This window comes from Anguilla rostrata, chromosome 4 (assembly GCF_018555375.3).
Source record: "Anguilla rostrata isolate EN2019 chromosome 4, ASM1855537v3, whole genome shotgun sequence".
Taxonomy (NCBI): Eukaryota; Metazoa; Chordata; class Actinopteri; order Anguilliformes; family Anguillidae; genus Anguilla; species Anguilla rostrata.
In genome coordinates, this window is record NC_057936.1 from 41752179 (window position 1) to 41774216 (window position 22038).

Genomic DNA, 22038 nt, shown 5'->3' on the forward strand with positions numbered 1-22038 from the left:
AACTGCTGTTCTCACATTTTTCTTGAAAATGTGCATTACATTGAACTGCACTTGACCAGATTTTGAGGAATGTGGCAACCCTGAGGCAAGTACTGTATATAAGGTGGATAACAACAGTGTCAGAGTACTGAGAACTGGAGTATCAATATATTCAAGTACGCACTGTGTTGTATTAAATTGTATGCTAAATGGACTTTGCATCTTAGCAGGGATTTTCAAAGTATGAGACAGTAGGCCTTCCTTCAGACTGAGCATTGATAATTGCACCCCAACACACACACACACAAACGCACACACGCACGCATACACAGGCTAGCCCACTAACTAAATATGTATTTATAGCAGTATTTTCTTTTTAATTGTTCCATGGGTTTGAAAACATAGCTTCTCAGACGAAGAAAAAAACTCTTAATCCCCCTGAACTCTAGATTTTTATAACAGTAGGCTAGTCCAAAAGCGACAGTTTAAAATTGAGAGCCACTCAAAGCAACTTTTTTATTTTCTTTTTCACAGTCATACATTGATTTATTTCTTCTATGTTTTAGCACCTTCTCTGTATTGCTTGTTCAGTTGTTAAATCATTCTGTTGTGAGTATGTGTCTATTCACTTCCCTTGCAGATCCCTTGAGATTCCCATTCTCAACATGTGTGCCATTGGTTCTCAAAATGCATCTGAACAATCAATATAAACAATCAGCAAGATTACTTTGAATGCTAATGTTTTCCTTTTTTATGTATTGTTAAAAAACAAAGATGGAATTACGACGTGTTACCTTATTGTATGGTACAGGAGACTTTTTAAGTTGTAGTGTCTGTGTAGTGTAGTGTAAGAGCGTCTGCCAAATGCCTGTAATGTAGTGATAAAGAATGATACTTTTATTCTATTATGACATGCAAAACAAGCACTGTCCCACACTGCCACCCTTACTTACTACTGATGATTACTACATGTGCTGTGTGCCTGCAGTGCCGCCTTGAGGACAAGAACTGAAATACGGGTTGAGGAAAAACTCAGCATACAGACTGAGAGAATAGATTGTCCTCCCAAAAAAACATTCTTAAAACACTCTCAGTCAATGGAATAATAAATAAAACTGAAGTTTTTGAGCAAGGCTATTTTGACTAATTGGTTACACACTTATTTCTGTCAGCCTCTTAAATGGAATGTTCTCTTTAAAATGAAATAATGTGAATAATTCTTTAAGTAATGTACTGTAATGCCACTTCAGTAATCCATAGCTCATCATTTCAATTGATAATGAACACAAAATCATATTCATCATTCATATAAAAAGCAAATATATTAAATAAAAGACTTATTGCTTTCTGTTTAAGCACAAAATTGTGTTGTTTTTACATACCAATTTTAAAAGATTTGAATTTATCCTAGAACAATTTCGGAGACCCAGACAAGCATATCACGCAAAGTAGTTACAGTTGAAGTCGAAAGTTTACATACACCTTAGCCAAATCCATTTAAACTCTGTTTTTCACTATTCCTGACATTTAATCCTAGTAAACATTCCCGGTCTTAGTTCAGTTAAGATCACAACTTTATTTTAAGAATGTGAAAAAATAGTAGAGAGAATGGTTTATTTCAGCTTTTATTTCTTTCATCACATGCTCAGTGGGTCAGAAGTTTAGGTCAGGTTTGTAGGGCTCCTTGCTCGCACATGCCTTTTCAGTTCTGCCAACAAATTTTCGACTGGATTGCGGTCAGGACTTTGTGATGGCCACTCCAATACCTTGACTTTGTTGTCCTTAAGCCATTTTTCCACAACATTAGAAGTATGCTTTGGGTCATTGTCCATTTGGAAGAGCCATTTGCAACCAAGCCTTAACTTCCTGGCGGATGTGTTGAGATGTTGCTTCAATATATCCACATAATTTTTCTTCCTCATGATACCATCTATTTTGTGAAGTGCACCAGTCCCTCCTACAGCAAAGCATCCCCACAACATGATGCTGCCACCCCTCTGCTTCACAGTTGGGATGGTGTTCTTCGGCTTGCAAGCCTCACCCTTTTTCCTCCAAACGATGATCATTATGGCATTATGAAACAGTTGCACTTTTGTTTCATCAGACCAGAGGACATTTCTCGTTTTTACTGTGGATATAGATACTTTTGTACCTGTTCCCTCCAGCATCTTCACAAGGTCCTTTGCTGTTGTTCTGTGATTGATTTGCACTTTTCACACCAAAGCATTTGGAAATTGCTCCCAAGGATGAACCAGACTTGTGGAGGTCCACAATTTTCTTTCTGAGGTCTTGGCTGATTTCTTTTGATTTTCCCATGATGTCAAGCAAACAGGCACTGAGTTTGAAGGTAGGCCTTAAAATACATCCACAGGTACACCTCCAATTGACTCAAATAATGTCAATTAGCCTATAAGAAGTTTCTAAAGCCATGACATAATTTTCTGGAATTTTCCAAGCTGTTTAAAGGCACAGTCAACTTAGTGTACCCTAACCCTAACCCTAACCCTAACCCTAACCCTAACCCTAACCCTAACCCTAACCCTAACCCTAACCCTAACCCTAACCCTAACCCTAACCCTGACCCACTGGAATTGTGATATAGTGAATTAAAAGTGAAATAATCTGTCTGTAAACAATTGTTGGAAAAATTACTTGTGTCATGCACAAAGTAGATGTCCTAACTGACTTGCCAACACTATAGTTTGCTAACATGAAATCTGTGGAGTGGTTAAAAATGAGTTTTAATGACTTCAACCTAAGTGTATGTAAACTTCCGACTTCAGCTGTAAGTATTTCTTCTATTTTAAAGTGTAACAAAATACACAGAAATATATTTATGCTGTACGTGCTGTATATGTACGGTGGAAAGATGTGGGTGAAGTACAAAGAGTAGTTAATTGTGTTCAGCCTTTTGCAAAATCTGATCTGCAGCAGGTGTAGGGAATGTGATCAAAAAAAGACAAGAAAATTAGCTGGTGAGCACCCAGAAAGTTCAAGGGTCTGAAACTTGGTTTATAAAATATGTAGGGTCTAGAGTAAAACCCATGCTAGTCTCCTACATATGGTACACTGCAATTGATCCTGGATGTCTATAATTCAACTATAACAGGAGGGCTGCTGTTGAAAGTGGAGAACTTTGTTATTGTTTTTTCTGTTTGCAATACTAATCTCCATTAGGGGTTGCTGTTGTGAACTGTAGGTTTACATGCGTTTTTCCCCAGTGATGCAGTGGGGTATAAATTATTTTTAGACGTGCCTTGTAGCTTACCTGAATACCTACACATGCATCATAGTTTTAATCTTCATAAATTGATCATAACTGATATGAGGAATAAATGAGGCAGCAATGCAGGTTTTCCAACCCCTGGGCCCTCTTGCATCACTTGCAGAAGTGTTCCACATACTCATCTTTACTCAGCCCCATGCAATGGAAACCTGACAACTGTTTCCAGCTGTTACCAGCCAGCTCCCCTCCAACCCGTCTCTGACCAGCGCTTCAAGCTCAGCACCTTCAAGTGATACACACTACTACTGTCAGTTGGAAGATGCCATCACCTGACACCAGCTATTTGACCGAAAGACTCAGGACTGTACTTATTACCCCCGCCCTCGCCACGCAACGCTGTGACCCACGGACGGAATGCGCCACCTGGCGATGGCGATTACTTTTGCTAGTTGCTTGGTAACTGTTTCTCGTTCTCTCGTTTAGAGTGGCTGAACGGCCACTCACCGCCATCCAGGATATAAGAGCGACCTGGTATTCGCCAACTGCGTGTCGTATTAAAGCCTTTTCTTTCCCCAAATTCATCTTACCATTGTAAATATACTGATTATATTTCAGTAGCAACTTGGACGCGTCCCTGAGATGAAATTACAATATTTTGGGTGGTTTCTTTGGTGATGACATGTAGGCCGGTAAAAAGCCAGTTTAAGTTTTTTTTGGCTTTTTTTAAGCCAAGTTTTGTTTTTTCTTCAGTAAGAATTTAGTTGCATTCAATTCGATCAAGTGTTCTGTTTGTTAGGCTGGTAATTTATAGATTCTGGAGATATATTTTCAGAATAAAAAACACGGGTAAAGACAATTGTTCTCTGGTTATGAGGTAAACTAAAATAACCACAGCGCCTTTTACCAAACTAGGCTGCTTCACACGTGCAAAAATATGGCTACAGAATTAATTTATAGGCTACCTTTTTATACACCTAGGGCTGGTTTTCCAGACATTGATTAAACCTAGTCCAAGACTAAAAATGTTTTCAGTGGAGATCTTTATAGAATGATTCTTTTTGTCAAAGACTAGGTGTAATCCATATATGGGAAACCGGCCTCAATTGCTTAGCACGTGTTCCCACATTGGGAGATAAGAATAAAATACAGCGCTAGACAAACAATTCGTTCGAAAAAGATACCGCTTCAAATCTTTCACGGATTATCAATCAATAATCTCTTGGTGTGCGTCGTGAGATGACCAAGTATTCCATCACCAATAGGTTTCAAGCGTTTCGCTTATCTGCAGCATTTGCAAGATAAGAGAAACGTTTCCTTCTCTCGGGTGGAAACCTTCTTGGAAGCAAAAGGGAAAGTCACAGGTGTTTTCTTGACGTTTTCCCGCGAGGTGATTCGCCGGCGCTGTTCCGTCTGCGCACCTTACATATCCTATGTCAGTTCCAGTCCGTCTGGAAAGGACAGGGCAAAGATTTGACACGTTAGTAGGCTACCCGCGGAATGTGGGACACGATGCATGGGATAATGGATTAACATAATTTCCTTTCTACTTTTTCCCTTTCTACACGACCAACCGCCTTCGTTGAGAAAGACTCGTTACTTAACGGGGTGACCAAAACAAACCAAACACCGGCCAGGTAGGCTATAATGTCAAAGAATGACAAAAACTTAGATCTGAATTTCCTGAGCCGAGAGGAAGCGGACTTAATTCGAGACGTTCTAGAGCGAGACAGGCGACTTAAAGAGAAAGAAGAGGAAAGAATAAGGTGAGTGGCGTGTAATAAATATTCGTACATTTAAAAAATTAAGCTGTGCATAATTTGTTTTGCAATTTAATAAGCACGATTTTTGTGCAAAGCCGGCGCATGTGTTTTCACATTTTCTGGCAGAGATGTTGCCAGGGCAACTAAATTTTTTTCAGACTTGCTTGCCACTTTGTTTAATAAAATGTTAAATTTGAATGTCTCAGCTTGTTAACGCATCTACTGTGAATATACAAAAGACCTGACCTGCAAATGTAGCTGTTTTGCGTCGAAGAGAACCAAATGGATAGTTAGCCTGCTGTGTTCGATAACGTAGCCTCTGACTTTCGATTCTGATTGTAACATTAAAATAACGCGTGGAGACTTCTTCATGAAGATTTAGTGAGGTGAGTCAGTTTTCTCAGTCCACACTGCACCCGTCGCGAAAGGACTGACGATTTAAATCATTTGTCGGATCTGACGTTTGCAAACGCTGACTACTGGGCCAACGCGTAGGCTGTAGGTCAGTCTACAAACGCAGTTGCTCGCTCAGCATAGCCTACCTTACCACATTACTAGTTGACGGCTACTGGCTATTCAATAGCCCTAAAGCTGAAGCGCACGTTTAACATTGACCTGAACGTGGTTATGCAAATTTATTTTTATAGTAATTTTTGGATTGGTTACTTGCATTACATAGGCCTCATTTTAACAGTCTCTATTTTTTTGTTAATTGTTATAAATATTTATTTAAAAATCAAGCAAGGTGGCCGAATATCTTTACTTCAGCTGTCAGAAAAAACGCAACATAAGACACTGTATAATGACTTGACTCGTTGAAAACTACTAGCAAATACGCTACCATTTTGGAATTATCTAATTATTTCGATTGACTTGGAAAGTTTTTGTGTAAATATATTTAGATAGGCCTAATTACAGAAGTGTCCGATTTCTTAGTGTTATCTTACAGCAGCCGGTATCGGGGTATTTATATATTATATTTACAGAAATGTTTTACTTAAGTGCAGCGGTCCAGCGGTCTCAGGTATCATAGGAAATAGTTCCTACTGAAAATTATTTTTGAAAAATAATCATAATACGAACAGGTATAACCTCTGAAGGGAAAACGTCATTGTACAGGCGGGCTTCTGTGAGTTTGTAAAATAGGCCTACTGTTCATTGCACACACAACTTGAGTCAATGGAAAACATACACTAGAAGTTAAATAATGTTTTTAAAAACTCCAGAAAGTAAATTAGAATTATATTATAACATTAAAAACGTATTCTTGTACTGTAAAATGATAAATGCATTTGTCATGTGTTTTGATTGAAGTGTCAAAACATATTTTATTGCCCACAAGAAATAATCAGTGTTTTCTTTTTGTTATGCCACCCCTTCAGAACTACATATGTTCATAAACTTTTCACTCCCTGTTGATTTTCTCATTTTGCTGTGTTCTAGAGTCCAATTAAAATAAATTTCTTCTATATACTGTAAGTCATGGGCGGTGGGTAGAACTGTCGCCTCACAGCAAGAAGGTTCTGGGAATCTTGGCCTTTCTGTGTGGAGTTTGCATGTTCTCCCCGTGTCCGCGTGGGTTTCTACTGGGTACTCCGGTTTCCTCCCACAGTCCAAAGACATGCAGGTAGGCTAATTGGAGACTATAAATTGCCCATAGGTATGAGTGTGTGAGTGAATGGTGTGTGCACCCTGCGATAGATTGGCGGCCTGTCCAGGGTGTATTCCTGCCTCTCGCCTAATGCACACTGGGATAGGCTCCAGCACCCCCCCCCCCCCCCCCCCCCCCCGTGACCCTGCCCTGGATAAGCTGGTATGGATAATGGATGGATGGATATATTAATCATTCCCACTAATGTCAAAGTGAAATTAAGAATGTCATGATGAATTGTATTAAAAATAAAAACATGACAATGACTTACTTTGATAAGTATTCACCCCCTTGGAATTAACAACCTAAATTGGGCCAGGCAAATTCCATTTTCTGGAGAGATCACTCTAAATACATTAATGACTGATCTCTATGCACTATGTATCTCTATCAGTGATTTACAATATGTTGATTTCAGTCCACCTATTTCAGTTGCATGATTGCACAATAAATGTCCCTGTTTTTGTGCTTCTAATTGAAACTGCTGATCAGATCAGGCATGCTGTCACCAAGGAACTGTCCATGCAACTTCAAGTTGTTAGGAGGCAAAGAGCAGGAAAGGGTTATAAAAAGATTAGCCAAGCTATGAACCTTCCTAGAAGCAACGTAATATCCATTGAAATAAAATGGAAAAAATATGTTATCAGTCAGACACTATCAAGATCAGTATGTTCTTCCAAACTGAGCAACTAGATGAGAAGGGAAATTGTCGACAAAGTGACCATGAGGCCTGCCGGAACACTGACTCTTAAGAGTCTAACATTGAGCTGTTTGGCCTGAGCAAAGTGCTACGTTTGGCACAAACCAAACATAGGCCATCATTTAGGTAACACCATTCCTACCGTCAAGCATGGTGGTGGTAGCATCGTGCAGTGGGGTCCTTTTTCAGTCCTGGATGATAACTGGTTTCAATTCACAAGAGATCCGCATTTTTGATGTTCCATTATGACAATGACCAAAAGCACATGGAAAAAACTACAAAGGAATGGCTAAAAAGAAGAAGGTCACTATTCTGGAATGGGTGAACAAATTCCTAGACTTAAATCCCATTGAATGCCCACCTATGCCCTTCTTAAATCTGCGTGCGGTTTGTGCTGCTACTTTCGCAACAGCTGCAGATGCTGCGCTACATGAATTCCTGATCCACTAAAGTATTGATGCAAATCAAGGAACTGTGCAGCCACACCTAAATAGTTAGCAAGTACGGTTCACAAGTACAGTAGTATGTCACATTCTTGTTAAGCCTTCATAAGATGTTTCTTGAGTGAGGGAAACAACAAGCATCATCTTGTCTGCTGCATTAGTTTATATTTGAGGCTGCACCTTGTCTCAGTTGTCTGAGCATAATTATTTTTTAATCTCAAAACATATTGATCCAATATTATTAATTACCTTGCCTGTCATTTTTCAAGGGATTCATTTTAATTTGGCACGTAAATAATGGTGAACAAGTAATACTGGCTAACAAAAGAATCTGTTGAGCCACCAATGAGGTTGTAAGAATAACCAGCAAGTGTAACTCTTCAAAATTTATTGGAACAACTACAGTCTATTGAATTGGACCATTTCAAATAAATTAGTTTTATTAAAGTGACATAGTTGTTTGAGTTATAAAAATATTTTTCTCCATACAAGGACATAGACGACTTCAATTATGGCTGAAAATAGATTACAGTGTAATGTTTGTCGTCAAGAAATTCTATTAGTGCATGATTCAGCCTGTAATAATTTATCTCTCTTGCATGCTTAGCATATTACTGATGTCTTCTCGTTGCAACTATGATAGCTGTCATGGTCACTGACAGGTTTACACAGTGCAGTGCTTTTAAATAGGCTATGCCAATTCACTGCCAGGTTTTAAGTCATCTCTACAAAAAAAAAGCTTAATGCGAATGGCAATTAGAAACCTTTGTGAACTGGCCACATCCTGTATTCACCCCTTTTAAATAAAAAAATGTCATTCTAGTCATTCACATTAATGTTAATAACTAATGTTTAAAAATGTATGACCCAGATGGTAAACTGTCCTTGGTAGTGCAGTTGCATGCACTTCCCATCCTCTGCAGATGATTTATGAATTGTACACAGGGATGGGTAAAAATGCATCAAAATGTATTTTGATACAAAATACCCCAAAGTTACATGTATCAAAATAAACTACACTATTCTGTATTTTGAAAAATACAATAAAATACATTTCCTGGGGAGTATTAGATCAGTGGTTCACAAACCTCCACTTCCTATATGGTGCATTCAAAAAGTGTGGGAAAGTCAGTGAAATTTATTATTTTTGCTATATTCTTAAGGCATTTGGATTTGAGATGAAAATATGAGTATAAGACAAAACTGCAGACGATCAGATTATTTTCATGATGTTTACAAGCATATATGTTTCATGATATTTACATGAATATATAGGTGTTTCTTTTTGCAGGGATTGTTCACACATATAGGAGCAGTCAGTGTCTAGTATCGGTATTAACCTTTGTTTTCATCTGTGGAGATTGCATTTGAAGCAGAAGGCATACATCATCATGAAGACCATACAATAAATTTTGGCTGAAATGTTACTAGGGCCGTGTTTCCACCAAAAGTACCAGGAACTACTTTTCAAGGAACTAACAGGTTCCTTCAGCCCATTGTTGTCTGCATTTCCAACGCGGTCTAAAGTCCCGCGAAGATTAGGCAAATTAGCCCACTGACGTATGAAAAAGCAACGTTGTCTTCGGTCCATCTGTCCTATGATTTCTTCTGTAACCATACTACCACCGAAGTAGCCTACATTATTTTCTAATAACCGGGACAGCCCAGAGGGGTTTATTCCTCTTATATACAACGGGTTACCAACAATGACTATATATGGTTACTTTCGTATTTATTGATTTTTATCGATTTAATTAGCTGAAATTGAAATATTCTTCCGCGGCCGTTTGGGCATATTTTACCGTTGTCAATCAAAACTGTCGTTGGTAGTTGGACTTGGACCGTTGTTATGCGACAAATAGGATATAACAGGCCAATAGTCAGATTGTAACTGTTTTATATATCCTCTCCAACACATTCATTATGTTTTTATGCGAACATTCACTTTCATGTCTTGACATCCGAGGCGACAGAATGCATTCACATTCCACAAATAACTGGCAACAACAGCAGAAAACATGCACACGTCGTGAACAATTTGCTGTTGAATTGATTACTTTCTCATCGTCAATTCCATATAGGCTAATCGCAAAATGACAAGAATAGAACGAAAACTCGGACTTGCGTGAAAATTTAAATTAGCAGTGGTACAGCCACCGTTTGCTTTCCTTCAAAGTTACTGCTAGCCGAGCAGCGAAGTGTGCCCTCCAGATTCGAACCGTGCACCATAAATTAGCCCATAGTCTTCCTAGTCTTTTTGTGGAATTGAAGAATGGCAGAGTAAAATTATGGCAGTCTGAAAAAGCAAAAGGGACGATTACTAGAATTAACCTGCTATTTTACCTTGACAAAAAGTGCAGAAGGTGATTTCCAGTTTGCTTTTACTGTATCACCAATGTAAATTACACAGAACTACCGCATACCTCACATAACTGTATCAAACGTTTTGAGTCAGTTACAACGGGTTAACAAAGAAAATCCTGAAGAAAAAATGCCTGGAAAGGCATTTAAAAAGATATAGGTGATGTAAATGGATCTTAGATTTGATACAGTTATTCCATTTCAGGGTGTTACAGCTTCACCACAGCCACTGTAAACAAAGAAGTCGAAACGTGGTTTGTACGGAGATAAAATTTTCTCAGAGGGGTAAATCAAAAATAGGAAGTTAGAGAGAGTGCACAGGGAACTCCTTCAGAAGAGGTCCTTATATAGGGAAGTATCACCCACCAAACTCCTTCCATGGATCTCCCACAGGTGAGCGCAGTTCCCTGGAAAGAGACAGATCGGACCATATAGCCCTAGGCAACCAATGCCCCATTTGGGACATAGGCAAAAAGGGCTATGCAACCAAATATTAGACTTTAATGCTTTGATTTACTTTTAAGTACATCCATTAACCTATTTGCACAGCTGTAAATGGGGGAGTCAACACAAGAACAACTCCTTCTATATAGTGGTAATATATATGTGCATGGCATTACCATGTAATAAAAGCTGATTGTCTGTACTTTTGTCTCATATTCATATTGTGATCTCAAATCCAAATTCTTTAAGTAGATTGAAAAATGACAAATTCCACTCTAATATTCCCATGCTTTTGTAGGACACTATTTGAACTATTTCACCACAATATAGTTGGTGGGAGTCAGGTAGTGTATGGCAGAAAGGTAATAAGGGCATTATGGATCATAAAAAATTGTTTTTTACAATCCATAAACTCTTTTTAATTTTCCTGTAACAACTACCTTCCAACAACTAGAGTCAATGCCTTAGGTTTGCTACATTGTTACATTGAAAAGGGTCAGCCATCACATTTACGCTTTGCCTGCCTCCTCGCTGACTGCTTGCTGACAAGAGACTGGGTAAATGACTGAGTGTGTTTGATTTGCAACCCTGAGTATGCCACTTAGGTTTGATTTAAGTTTCATGAAGAATGATACTACTTTTGGTGAAGAATTGGTGCACTAGTTGATACGAAAATATTTCAGTGCTTTCAAATTTTAAGGTAAAATAAAAGTAGATGTATAATAATAATAATATTTATTATTATTAATATTGTTGTGGTTGTTGTTGTTCGGATGTACTCATTTCAGTTGTCAATAATGAAGTGCCCTGGGAGATGCGTGGCAGCCATTTTTCAGAAGAATTTTCACCACACACAGCAGGGCCAGTCTGCCAGAGTTGGTTGTTGTGGAGCCTTTATTTCCTTACCTTCCAAAGCAATGCCTATTGCCCAGGCCCCTCTGGGGCCCACCTGATTTCCTTCATTGGCTTTAAGATTCAGTGCACAGGGGCAACTTATTTCACAGGGCCTTATTAAAGCAGTCAGAGCTTCTTACAACTTATCTTCTATTATTAGGCATGTGCAGGCTCTTAACACATGACTATGTGCAGGTTTTTTAAAGGTAGTTTATGGCTTGCAGGTGGCAGGCAGTGGTATAGTAAACTAAACTGTGCAAAGGTAAATCTGCATTACCAGTTTAAGAGCTCCACTATCATTGTCATTTGGCTGATGACCTTATTTCTGTGGTTATGTAAGGCTGATATGTTACCTTGGCATCTGTTTGATATGTGACTGACACTTAGCCTGTGGTTGTAATTGAGGGGGCAGGGTGTGGCCTGGTCTATAGAACAAAGCGGCAAGGCTTTTGGCTGCAGCTGATTGGTGCTGATTTGGGCACTGATGCAGAGTTGAGGGTGTGTTTTAGACTGGAATGGTTGCAGAACAGCGTGCCCGTGCGCGTCGGCCCAAGATGAGTATCTTCAGCAGGGAGGTGCGCAGCTTTGCATGCAGCACGTAGCATCAGCAAACGGCCGTTCTGCCAAAAACCAGCGCCTCCCTCACCGCTGCCCTGCCTGCGTGCTGCAGGAGCTCCGTGGGACAGTTCTACAAGATCGCGATCTGGGGCAGAAGCAAAAGTGATTTCTGAAAAACGTCTGTTAGCAAGTGGAGGTGTCCTGTACTTTGTGAGTAGATGGAGGTGTGAGTAGGTGGAGGTGATGCCTTATTAGAGGGTGGAGGTGTCTAATTGTTTGTGATCCTGGTGGAGGGATTGGATAGTTTGTGAGAAGGTGGAGGTGTCTGATAGTTTGTGAGAAGGTGGAGGTATCTGATAGTTTGTGACCCCATGTCAAACAATTGGAGTTTGTGTTTGCCAGCAATTGCCGGGTTTTGGCTGGAAAAAGTGATCAAAGTATGGGAAATTTATAGTCTTCCAGATATTCTGGCCAGCAAACAATTAAATAAATGTATAAATATTTATAGACTACAGCCTAAATAATGGCTCTTTCCATTTCAAATATGTATTACACTTATTCTATCTAAAAAGCTCAGCAATTTATCTTTGTTATCACTGCAAATCACCCTCCAGCAGGCTGGTAGGTTCTGTAGGCATGAAGAAATGTATTCTTTCTGATATAAACTGGACAGATAAGCCACCTACAGAAAGAAAACGTGACGCAGCTAGAGCAAATCTCAAGCTCCACCAAATCTTCCAAGACAATTCACTTCAAGTCAGCAGCTGCCCACTTCTATGCCATGAATAAGTGGGTGTTTGGCCCAAATAAATTTTTTGACTGTTATAAATAGGCTGTTTTTCTCTTATCAAAATGTGATGAACTTGAATAGGCCTAGAGATGAGCTTGATATGATCAGCAAATTGTTGTTTTATTGTCCTGTTAAATGCATTGTTCTGCGCTGTAGACTAAAGCTAATGTATGTAAATACTAGTAGTAATAGTAATAATTAATTCTCCATACATGCATCTGGTATATTTGCCATTGTTAATAGCAGAAGTAGTGTTCATTTTTTCATCTATTTTCAATAATTATTTGAAAGAAACAAGCAATGATGTAAGATCATGAGTGTCATTTTTTAAGAAAAGGTTTCAAACAGGCACTGATGCAAATAGCCTTTTTTACCCTAATTCATAGTGTTGTACAAAGCATATGTATATTTGTATATTTCATCTTTATATTATGTTTAGTTCCTAAAAAAAATAGTTTTTGAGCTGGTTGAAAAGAATATTAATTTGAATCATTTGCACAATAAACTGAAATTCTTCTGGACACATTGGCCAGCAAAAAATAAATAAGTTGTAGCACAAACTCTGGGTGGAGGTGTGTGATGGTTTGTGAGAAGGTGGAGGTGTCTGATAGTCTGTGAACCTGTGTCGGATTATGTCAACCAGAATCTGGGTTTTGGCCCCCCTCAGTACTGGCACTATTTTCCGGGATCCTGGGTTTCACTGGTCACAGTTTGGTCTGTTTTTTTCTATGTGTGTGTCGGTGTGTGAGTCTGTGTGTGTATGTGTACTGTACATGTGTGTGTATGCAGTTGCATGTCTCTGTATGTTTTAGTACTGGGAGAGCATACAGTACTGTGTGCAGGTGTAGGTGGTAGTTTTGGCAGTGTGTCTATGCAGGATAGCATTCTGAATGAGTGTTGTTGTTTGGTTAGCTTCCATGTAAAGAAAGCCTGTATTCATATTCTCATGGTGAAGCCTTTACCACTCTGTCCTACCCTTCTGTCTTTGTCTCCAGGAAGCTCCAGGAGGCCCGGGGGGTCCGGCACTGGCTGAGGGTGGGGTCTGGACAGGAGGCCAAAGACTTTCAGCCCAGTGTGAAGAACCAGCTACAGCAGTCGCTCAGCACCAAGATCAAAGGAAAAAGTCTTTCAGGTGAGGCAAACCACCATTTTACTTTTGAAATTCACTTACACGACACTGGAGGCTTTCTACCAAAATAGTGGCCTGGCTGTCTGTGATCTATAAAACAAGGAATCGAATGACATTGATGAGAAAGAAAGCTGAAAGAAAGACAAAGTGTCTGTTTGTTTGTGTGTTTGTGTGTTTGTGTGTGTCATGCTAACTTTGGTCCATGTTCCCATTCAGTGGTGTCCTCAATGGGGGGAGCACTTTCTCTTAGCAAACCCGATCCTGTCTCTCTCAAGTCTTAACACTGCAATGCCAGTTAAGAATGCCAGGTCAGAGTTGGGAAAAACAGAGACCAATTTACACTGATGTTATTTTATTGCCTTTTACTCAGTATTTTCTCTTTAAACTGCTCAGAAGAACCTGCACTGATTACGTAATTACCCTATAGCATACATACAGGCTATGTATTTCAGCTTCATCATTTTCATTTTTGAGGTGACTGGCTGTTTATTTCACCCTATTACAGACTCAGACCGGACCTATTCAGACATCACTTAATTTTCTCTTTCCCTCCTTATATTTAATAATTCTCTTATTTCCACTTCTGTGCAGTTATTTCCTATGTCCCCTGCACTGACCATTGTTATTTGTTCCTTTTTAATCTGTCCCTCACATCACAGATTTTAACTCACATATTAACTCACACGGACAGCTGACAGCCGATGGAATGTTTACGTGGCTTGTTACCATGGAAATGCACTGGCATGTCTCTGGCTTTACTTTACACCAGTGGTCTCCAACCCTGGTCCTGGAGAGCTACAGGGTCTGCTGGTTTTCATAGTGACTCTGCACTTCATGAATCAATTAGAGAAGTTGATCACAGTTAACTCAACTCACCTGGTGTCTTGGGTTTCAACTGGGTGCTGATTTTAAGGTGAAAACAAAAACCAGCAGACCCTGTAGCTCTCCAGGACCAGGGATGGAGACCACTGCTTTAAACAGAAGAAATATCGGGTTAGTTCAGGCTTTTTCCTATGCCATTATATGAGGGAGATATAAGAAAGAGACCTTTTATCCTGCTTGACATCTTTACACAGACATCGATACCGGATCAGCTCCACCAATTAGGCAGCTTGTGCTTATTTCTTCATATTTCTTATAAGGTGTTAGTGTCAGTAGTGCCAGGCATGCTATCCACTTGCACTCTAAGAGTGAAATTCTACAATTATTTGCATTAAATTTTGACACTGAAAAAACAATGTAGAGATTAACACAAAAGCTTTAATAAATAGGTACTGTGCTTAACAGAAAGAACTATCACATGAATTACTGAGAGTGGCATAAGTAAACGGGCAGCCAGAGGTCAGAGAATTCTAGGTGCTAAGAGAGACAAGTCAGAGTTGATGGATCCCATATGCACTCTGAAGAGGTGGGCTTTCAGTCTGCACCTGTAGATGGTAAGACACTCCAAAGTTCTGACTTGGTTGATCTTTCCACCAGTAAGAACCAAGTGTGGAATAAGCCTGTGGAAATTCCTAGTGGGAGAATAAGCTTCCAACAGAGGTCAGACTAAGGTCAGCAGACCACAGAATGACTGACCCTATTCTTCACCTCCTAGTACTCTTTTCTTATGTAATTATTTTAGAATTCTTATATTGTATGCTTTATGGATTTACACAGATGTTGGCTGTATCTATTAATTTATTTGACACGTTAAACTTACATTAATGTAAATGCATGGTGAATGCATTTAAATTCTCTTAAATTGTAAGTTGATCTAGATAAAAGCATCTGTTAAATGTGGTTGCAGGCTGGTTATCAGCTGTGACGTGGTGAATTATGGGCATCTACACGTGGGCTCTTTCTGGCCTTGGCAGCTGCATCCAAAATAAGCACAAAGACAGGACACACAGTCAGTGTAGGGGAGTCTGTCCTCCTGAGAGGATCAGCCTGGCCCGAGGCTTGAGTTAAACAACCTGCAGCAGTGCAGGTGCTAAAAACATTGACTGGCCATGTGAGTTAAATTAAGAGCTAGAACTCAAGAACCTAAAACCTGATAGACACAGATCAATCATAACTGATATTCTTATCGTGACTTGAAACAATTTAGGAGACACTGGGTAACATTGATTTGGAATACAGCTTCTTTAATATCTGTGAGGCAAGATAGCCTATAGTTTGTAGTAAATTAACTTGGCTTCATTTTGATATCAATACTTTTAATGGTAGGCCTAGATTTAGCCAGTTTGAATGATTGACTAATAGACAATGCTTTGTAAGTGAGAGTAACTTGGCATTTTTGTACATTGAAAATGTGTTTTTAATGAGATCATTTCTTTTTGCACTGTGTTTGTAATGAGTAAGTGATAATAAGAATTCATATATAAATGTAGGGTATGAGAGACATGCACATGTTGTACTTGCAGAATGATGAGACAAGTCTTCCGGTGCAACATATTTTAATGAAAAGCAGTTATGCAAAGAAAACATAATAGCTTTTAGCTGAGCACATACGGAGACACTCGTTTCCAGCTGGCTTAGCTTTGTAGTATTCGAGTAAAGTTTGCTATGAAGCACATTACAATACTGTTCTGTATCGCACTCTTTTTCTCCAACAGAAATGATTAATGTCATGAAAAATAATGAAGCCCCATTTTTAAAACGCACAAATAAGCATTATTGCATGGTTCGTGAAGAACCCACAGTAATGTAGCTAACTAATCATGTGAACAGCAATATAGCCTGCGGCTAGCACAGAAGGTAATTATATTACTAACGAGCCAACATTATCGTGTAAAAGTCAACAGGAATTTGTACGCATACTAAAAGTATTGAACCTTCATGCTGTGGCTAGCTAGCACAGAAACTAGCTATATTACTAACCAGTTTAGCCAACATTATCTTACAACATTGTTATGTATAAGCATGTAAAAGTCAACCGGAATTTGTACGCATACTAAAACTATTGAAAATGCGAGCTTCATATGGTCTTACTTGCAAATAAACATAAAAGCTTTTGGCTGACCCCATAGACAGACACTCACTTTCAGCTCACTTAGCTTGTTGCTACCAAGCAAGACGTCCTGTGCCTGCGAATCTCACATTGACCAGGGGCCACTGCCATCTACTGGCACCAGCTACTGGCATATCGCACTGGCTAACAGAGAGACAAAAAGATTCTTGCAGAAATATACAGTATACCTCATGAAAAACATGGTTTTTAACGTACAATAATGGGAAGTTACTCACACACAAGGTAGCTAAAATTAAACACGATGAAAATGCCAAAAGCAGAACTGTCCCAAAAAGATTTTACGAATGCCAAAGCAATAGTTTAAATGTTGTATTTTTAGTTAGCAAGCCAGTGTACTGAATTTTGAGATTTGCTTCAGTAAACATCAGAGATGCAAATTGTACTGTTTTAAATGTGCGCACTTGTATGATCATTTTGTTTGCATCCAATGTTTTTATTGGTTGATGTACGTAAAATGACCATCCAATGGGGAGACATATTTTTGTGGGCTAGGACCATTTCTGACAGGGAGAAGAAGAAGAAGAAAATGCAGAAAATCCCTTAGATTGGGGCTCTATTGTGTGGACATGTGAAGTTGTTTATGAATTCTGTCTGTTGAAATGGGGTCAGAATGTTTTTAAGGGCTGAGATTCTGTGGCTGTTTCTGTGGGGAACCCTAAAAAAAACTTGCTAAACTCTCGGTTCTGTATAGGTGTAACTTGGCTGGATGGCATACCTGACATCCCAATTGAAGGGTTACAGATTGTAAGTGCCAGAATTGGGGGGAGAATATAGCCTATACTGAAGGATTTACGCATTGTAAGGGGGTCATTCTGCAAGAATCGTGGTATTTCGAATTGTAATATGACTTGAAATGTGTTACATTTTTGTCACTGTATTTAAATATTTTTTTTATATTCATTCAAAGAATGCTTTTTTTTTGGAATTGTGTCTAATTAAATTGCATAATGATCTATAAATATAGAGTTAAAAGTTAGCAGATGTGGCATCACTGGCTGACTCAGGGAGGGGGCAGGGCGACCGCCCCCCCGGTACCCCCATGGTTGAAAAAGCTTCGCTAAAATGCCCTCTAGAGTGGCAAAAACAAGAGGAAGTGCCCTATTGGCTGCCCTTCACATGGGAAAAAAATGACTGAGTGCCCTCTAGGGTGCCCCTTCATGCAATAAATTATGATGATGTGCCCTCTAAAGCAAGAAAATTTGATAACGTGTCTTAATGAGTGCCCTTCTAGTGGAGAAAACGTGATGCAGTGCCCTATAAGGTGCCCTTACAATGGTCTAAACTTGACATTCCCTATGGGTGCCCTTCCAATGGAAAAGGGTGCCGTTATGAAGTGCCCTCTATGCCGCCCCTACATGACAGTGTCCCAAAGGGTGCCCTTTCCAGTAGAGAAAATGGGATGCAGTGCTGTGTAGGGTACTCCTACAGGTGAGAAAACATGATGAAGTGCCCAATTAGGCGCTCCTCTAATGGAGAAGTGCCCCTCCAGTGAATAAAATGTGATGCAGTGCTGTAAAGGGTGTCCCTACATGCGTGAGAAGGTGGGGAAATTTCCTAATGGATGCCCCTCCAGTGGAGAACATTTACAGGTGCCTTTCTGATTTTTTTCATGAAAAAATTCATGAAGTGCCCTCTTAGATGCCCTTCCAAGTGAGAAAACATGATGAAGTGCCCTTGCAATGGAGAGAAAAAAATCCCAGTGAAGAAAATGAGATGCAGTGCCCTACAGTCTCCCCTACAACATGCCCTCTAGGGCAGGCTTTCCCAAAGTAGGTGCCGTGACGACAGCATAGGGGTGCCACCAAATACTTTGATAAGATTTTGAATTTACCTCTCAAACCCTGCTTACATACATTGTAAACGTTTATAGTTCTATTTATCATAGAGGTGTGGGTATACTTTTAATCTGCATCGCCTAATAACATAATGTTAATCTTAATCAAGGATGAAGACTATTTCATCACACATGATGCATCATAGCTTTTTGCGCGCTGGTAGGGCCCCATGTCGTGCAGTAGGTGCCCTTTTTATTTTTTCGCCCCTGCCCTTCAAACAGCCTGAGTCCGCAACTCTGTGGCATGAATAAACCAAAAATTGCGCTATAAAGACACAAAACCACAATAATTTACAAAGGTGGTCAGTTTCTGTTGAAAATCACATAGATAGCAGACTCCTGAGAGGCATGTGTGGTCGTTGGCACTTCGTTTCATTCTTTTATTCATTTAAGTGGATTTTACTGGTGTTAACTTTGCATATCTAAGGTTGCATGTAAACTTGAAAGCAGTCAAATCTTTAACTTGAAATGAAGTATCATTCACGACAAAGTTGTACCAAGAAATTCACTGACCATTTCTAATGATTTTTTTTTTTTTTTTTGCACGATTTCTCCTATAGGCAGCTTAGATGGCTTGGAAAAAGCACTTAAGCAGCCCACCTAATACATTTCAATGCAGAAAAAAAAACCCCACAATGTGCCAAGGCAGTTGGTAATGTGCATACATGCTGTGTGAACAGGATTTGATTTATAACTGTGGGAAATAACAGAACTTCTCCTGTGGAATGTGCATTTCCCTGTAAAGGAGCAGAGGAATTGCATTATTTGGGGCTTTCATATTCACCATATGAGTGCCAAACCAATAGTTATGGAAATCTATGATTTCATTTCCATTAGTGCAATGATGGGTTTTTTAAATGTGTATACAAATGTCATTTTATATAAATGTTGCCTATTTTCAATTAAGATTTATATTACATTATGGTATGATCATCTATATAATGATGCGTGTAAGAAATGATCACGCTATTGCAAAAACATAATTTTCATGCCCAGTGATTATCTTTATTTTACAAAGATTGTAGGCAGAAGTTGTCTGTTTTTAAAATTCAATAAAATTGTTATAAGAAACAGTGGAAGTATACACATAGCCTAACAAACAGTGCAGAGGGTGAAATGGTTTTGTTTACAGGTTCCATATGGAACTGCATAGAAAAAAAAATACAGGAAAGCTATGGTTTGAATAGGCTGCTACTGTAATAATTGTTTTTGCAACCACCCCCACCTGCCACGGAATGGAATTGTAATACCATTCCGTGTGTTGACTTATGATTATAGATTTACCAAAATTTTTCAACTATGACAGTCCAACTCTTATCTCCATCTACCTGCCTGGGCTGTCATTAGAGCAGGAGGACGTGACTCCTAAAGCAATCATTCCTTGCTATGCTCAAATTTAGTTGACACAGTAAAGGGATGCTTTTGCTTAGTTTGGAATTTCACTTGAGCTTAGAAGTCAGGCATTTGTATGACTGAAGTGAAGCTGAAGTGTATACTCCTTTTATTTAGGGCAACAGGCAATTTAACCTATCTGAACTCACTCATTGTTATATCTTAGGGAATGAAACTGACCTTCTGGTCTTAAAGTACATACAACACTGGGTAAAAAAACAGTGTCAATGAAAATATTCAAGTCTCAAAAAAAATCCTTGAATGTTTTTCAAGGTTTTAACTTAGGTGGCACATTGACTCTGATTGGTCAGACGTGCCATGTTTTCTCAGACACTCCCTGGATTACATGCAGGGTGAGCAGTCTCTGAAATCACAGCACAGGGCGGTGCAGCAGCAGGGCTGCTTCTCAAACAGATGGCAGGCTTAATACCTGCAGGAATGCAGCACAAGGTAATTAGACTCCACTGTTTACTGGTGGTGGTGTACTAAAGAGAAAAAAAACACGTCTGCTCTGCTAAAGGTGACAAGATAGTCACTTCCCAGAAGGGCAGTCCTGTGGTTGAGTGTGTTTTTTCTCAGAAGCTTGACGGTTACCCAGTTTTGGTTCTTTTCAGATCTAACTGTCAGACCACAGGGCCTTCTGGGAAAGCAGAGGGAAGAACAAAGTGGGACTGCAGCTTTGAAAGGTTCCACCCTGCGGACTAGGATCTCGTCCCTGTTCTCCTTCAAGTTCCTGCAACAGAAGGCCGAAGCCAGACAGGGAAGCATAGGAGAGGGCTGCGGTGATGATGGCAGGTGAGCCACAGCTGGGCCTCTCCCAAGCTCTGCTTTGGGATTGCGGTGGGCAGATTCAGGGAAACTGTCCCCTGGCCTCTCTTACTGAGTGAGTCTCAGTGGGCTTCAGATGGGAAGAGAGACTGTTCAGCAGGTGTGTGTGTTCTTATGCTTGATCAGGTTTGTCTCAGGTATATATGAGGTCAATGATGTACGTGCATGCGTGTGTGAGAGAAAGGCATATATGTGGCGCTTGCAAAGTGTATTAACAATTTGTCTAACAATCATTCGCATGTTGCACAAAACAAATTATATCCATCAGTGTTCAGTGAATCAAGTGCATATTTTTGCACTCGGTCACTGGTCATTTTATTTAATAAAAAAATCATCATAATCAATGCTGATGGATTTTGGCAGACATTACATTACCAGCATTTAGCAGACGCTCTTATCCAGAGCGACTTACACATTGTATCCATTTATACAGCTGGATATATACTGAAGCAATGCAGGTTAAATACCTTGCTCAAGGGAACAATGGCAGTGTCCTACCCAGGAATTGTACATATGACCTTTCGGTTATAAGCCCAGTTCCTTACCCACTGTGCTACACTCCTCCCCCAGACACTCCAAAGGGGCAGACATGAAGTTAAATCTAAAGTATGCATAAAAAGAGCCTTGATGGTGGATTTCATTAAAGCTTATTAGCTTTTTAAAGGGTTTGATAAAGCAGATTGCAGAAGCAGTTTTGGATTTAAATGAACCCAAATGACACTTAAAACTGGCATCACTCCTGATTCCATTAAAAGGATATATCATAAATTCATGAAACATATCCCCAAGAACTGGAACAGATGTGGAATAGATTCAGTGAAATTCATCACTGCCCACAGTGACTTTTTACATGGACATGTCCTGGACATGTTACACTGAACATGTTCTGTTCTTCTTATGTTCTTACACTGAACAAGGCCTGGTCTTGTTGTGATCTTACACTGAAAATTGCCTGGTCCTGTTATGGTCTTACACTGAACACAACCTGGTCCTGTTATGGTTTTACACAGAAAAGTGCCTGGTCCTGTTATGGTCT

General features: G+C 39.5%; 1 protein-coding gene and 1 long non-coding RNA gene across 2 annotated transcripts in view; one reads left to right on the forward strand and one right to left on the reverse strand.

Annotated features, from left to right (window-relative positions):
- Positions 1 to 1659: 1659 nt before the first annotated feature.
- LOC135253417 (uncharacterized) lies at positions 1660 to 5512 on the reverse strand. Its single transcript, XR_010329599.1, has 3 exons — positions 5212 to 5512; positions 2556 to 4653; positions 1660 to 2472 (listed from the first exon to the last, which is right to left on the reverse strand). It is a non-coding gene; the product is annotated as an uncharacterized LOC135253417 (long non-coding RNA).
- Positions 4604 to 22038, forward strand: part of zmp:0000000991 (mucin-17) — a 28758-nt gene continuing 11323 nt past the window's right edge. The window contains exons 1-3 of the mRNA XM_064332692.1: positions 4604 to 4968; positions 13802 to 13938; positions 20789 to 20969. Of these exons, the coding sequence (XP_064188762.1) occupies positions 4850 to 4968; positions 13802 to 13938; positions 20789 to 20969 (437 nt within the window). The 5' untranslated portion in view covers positions 4604 to 4849. The remainder of the gene's footprint in view (positions 4969 to 13801; positions 13939 to 20788; positions 20970 to 22038) is intronic.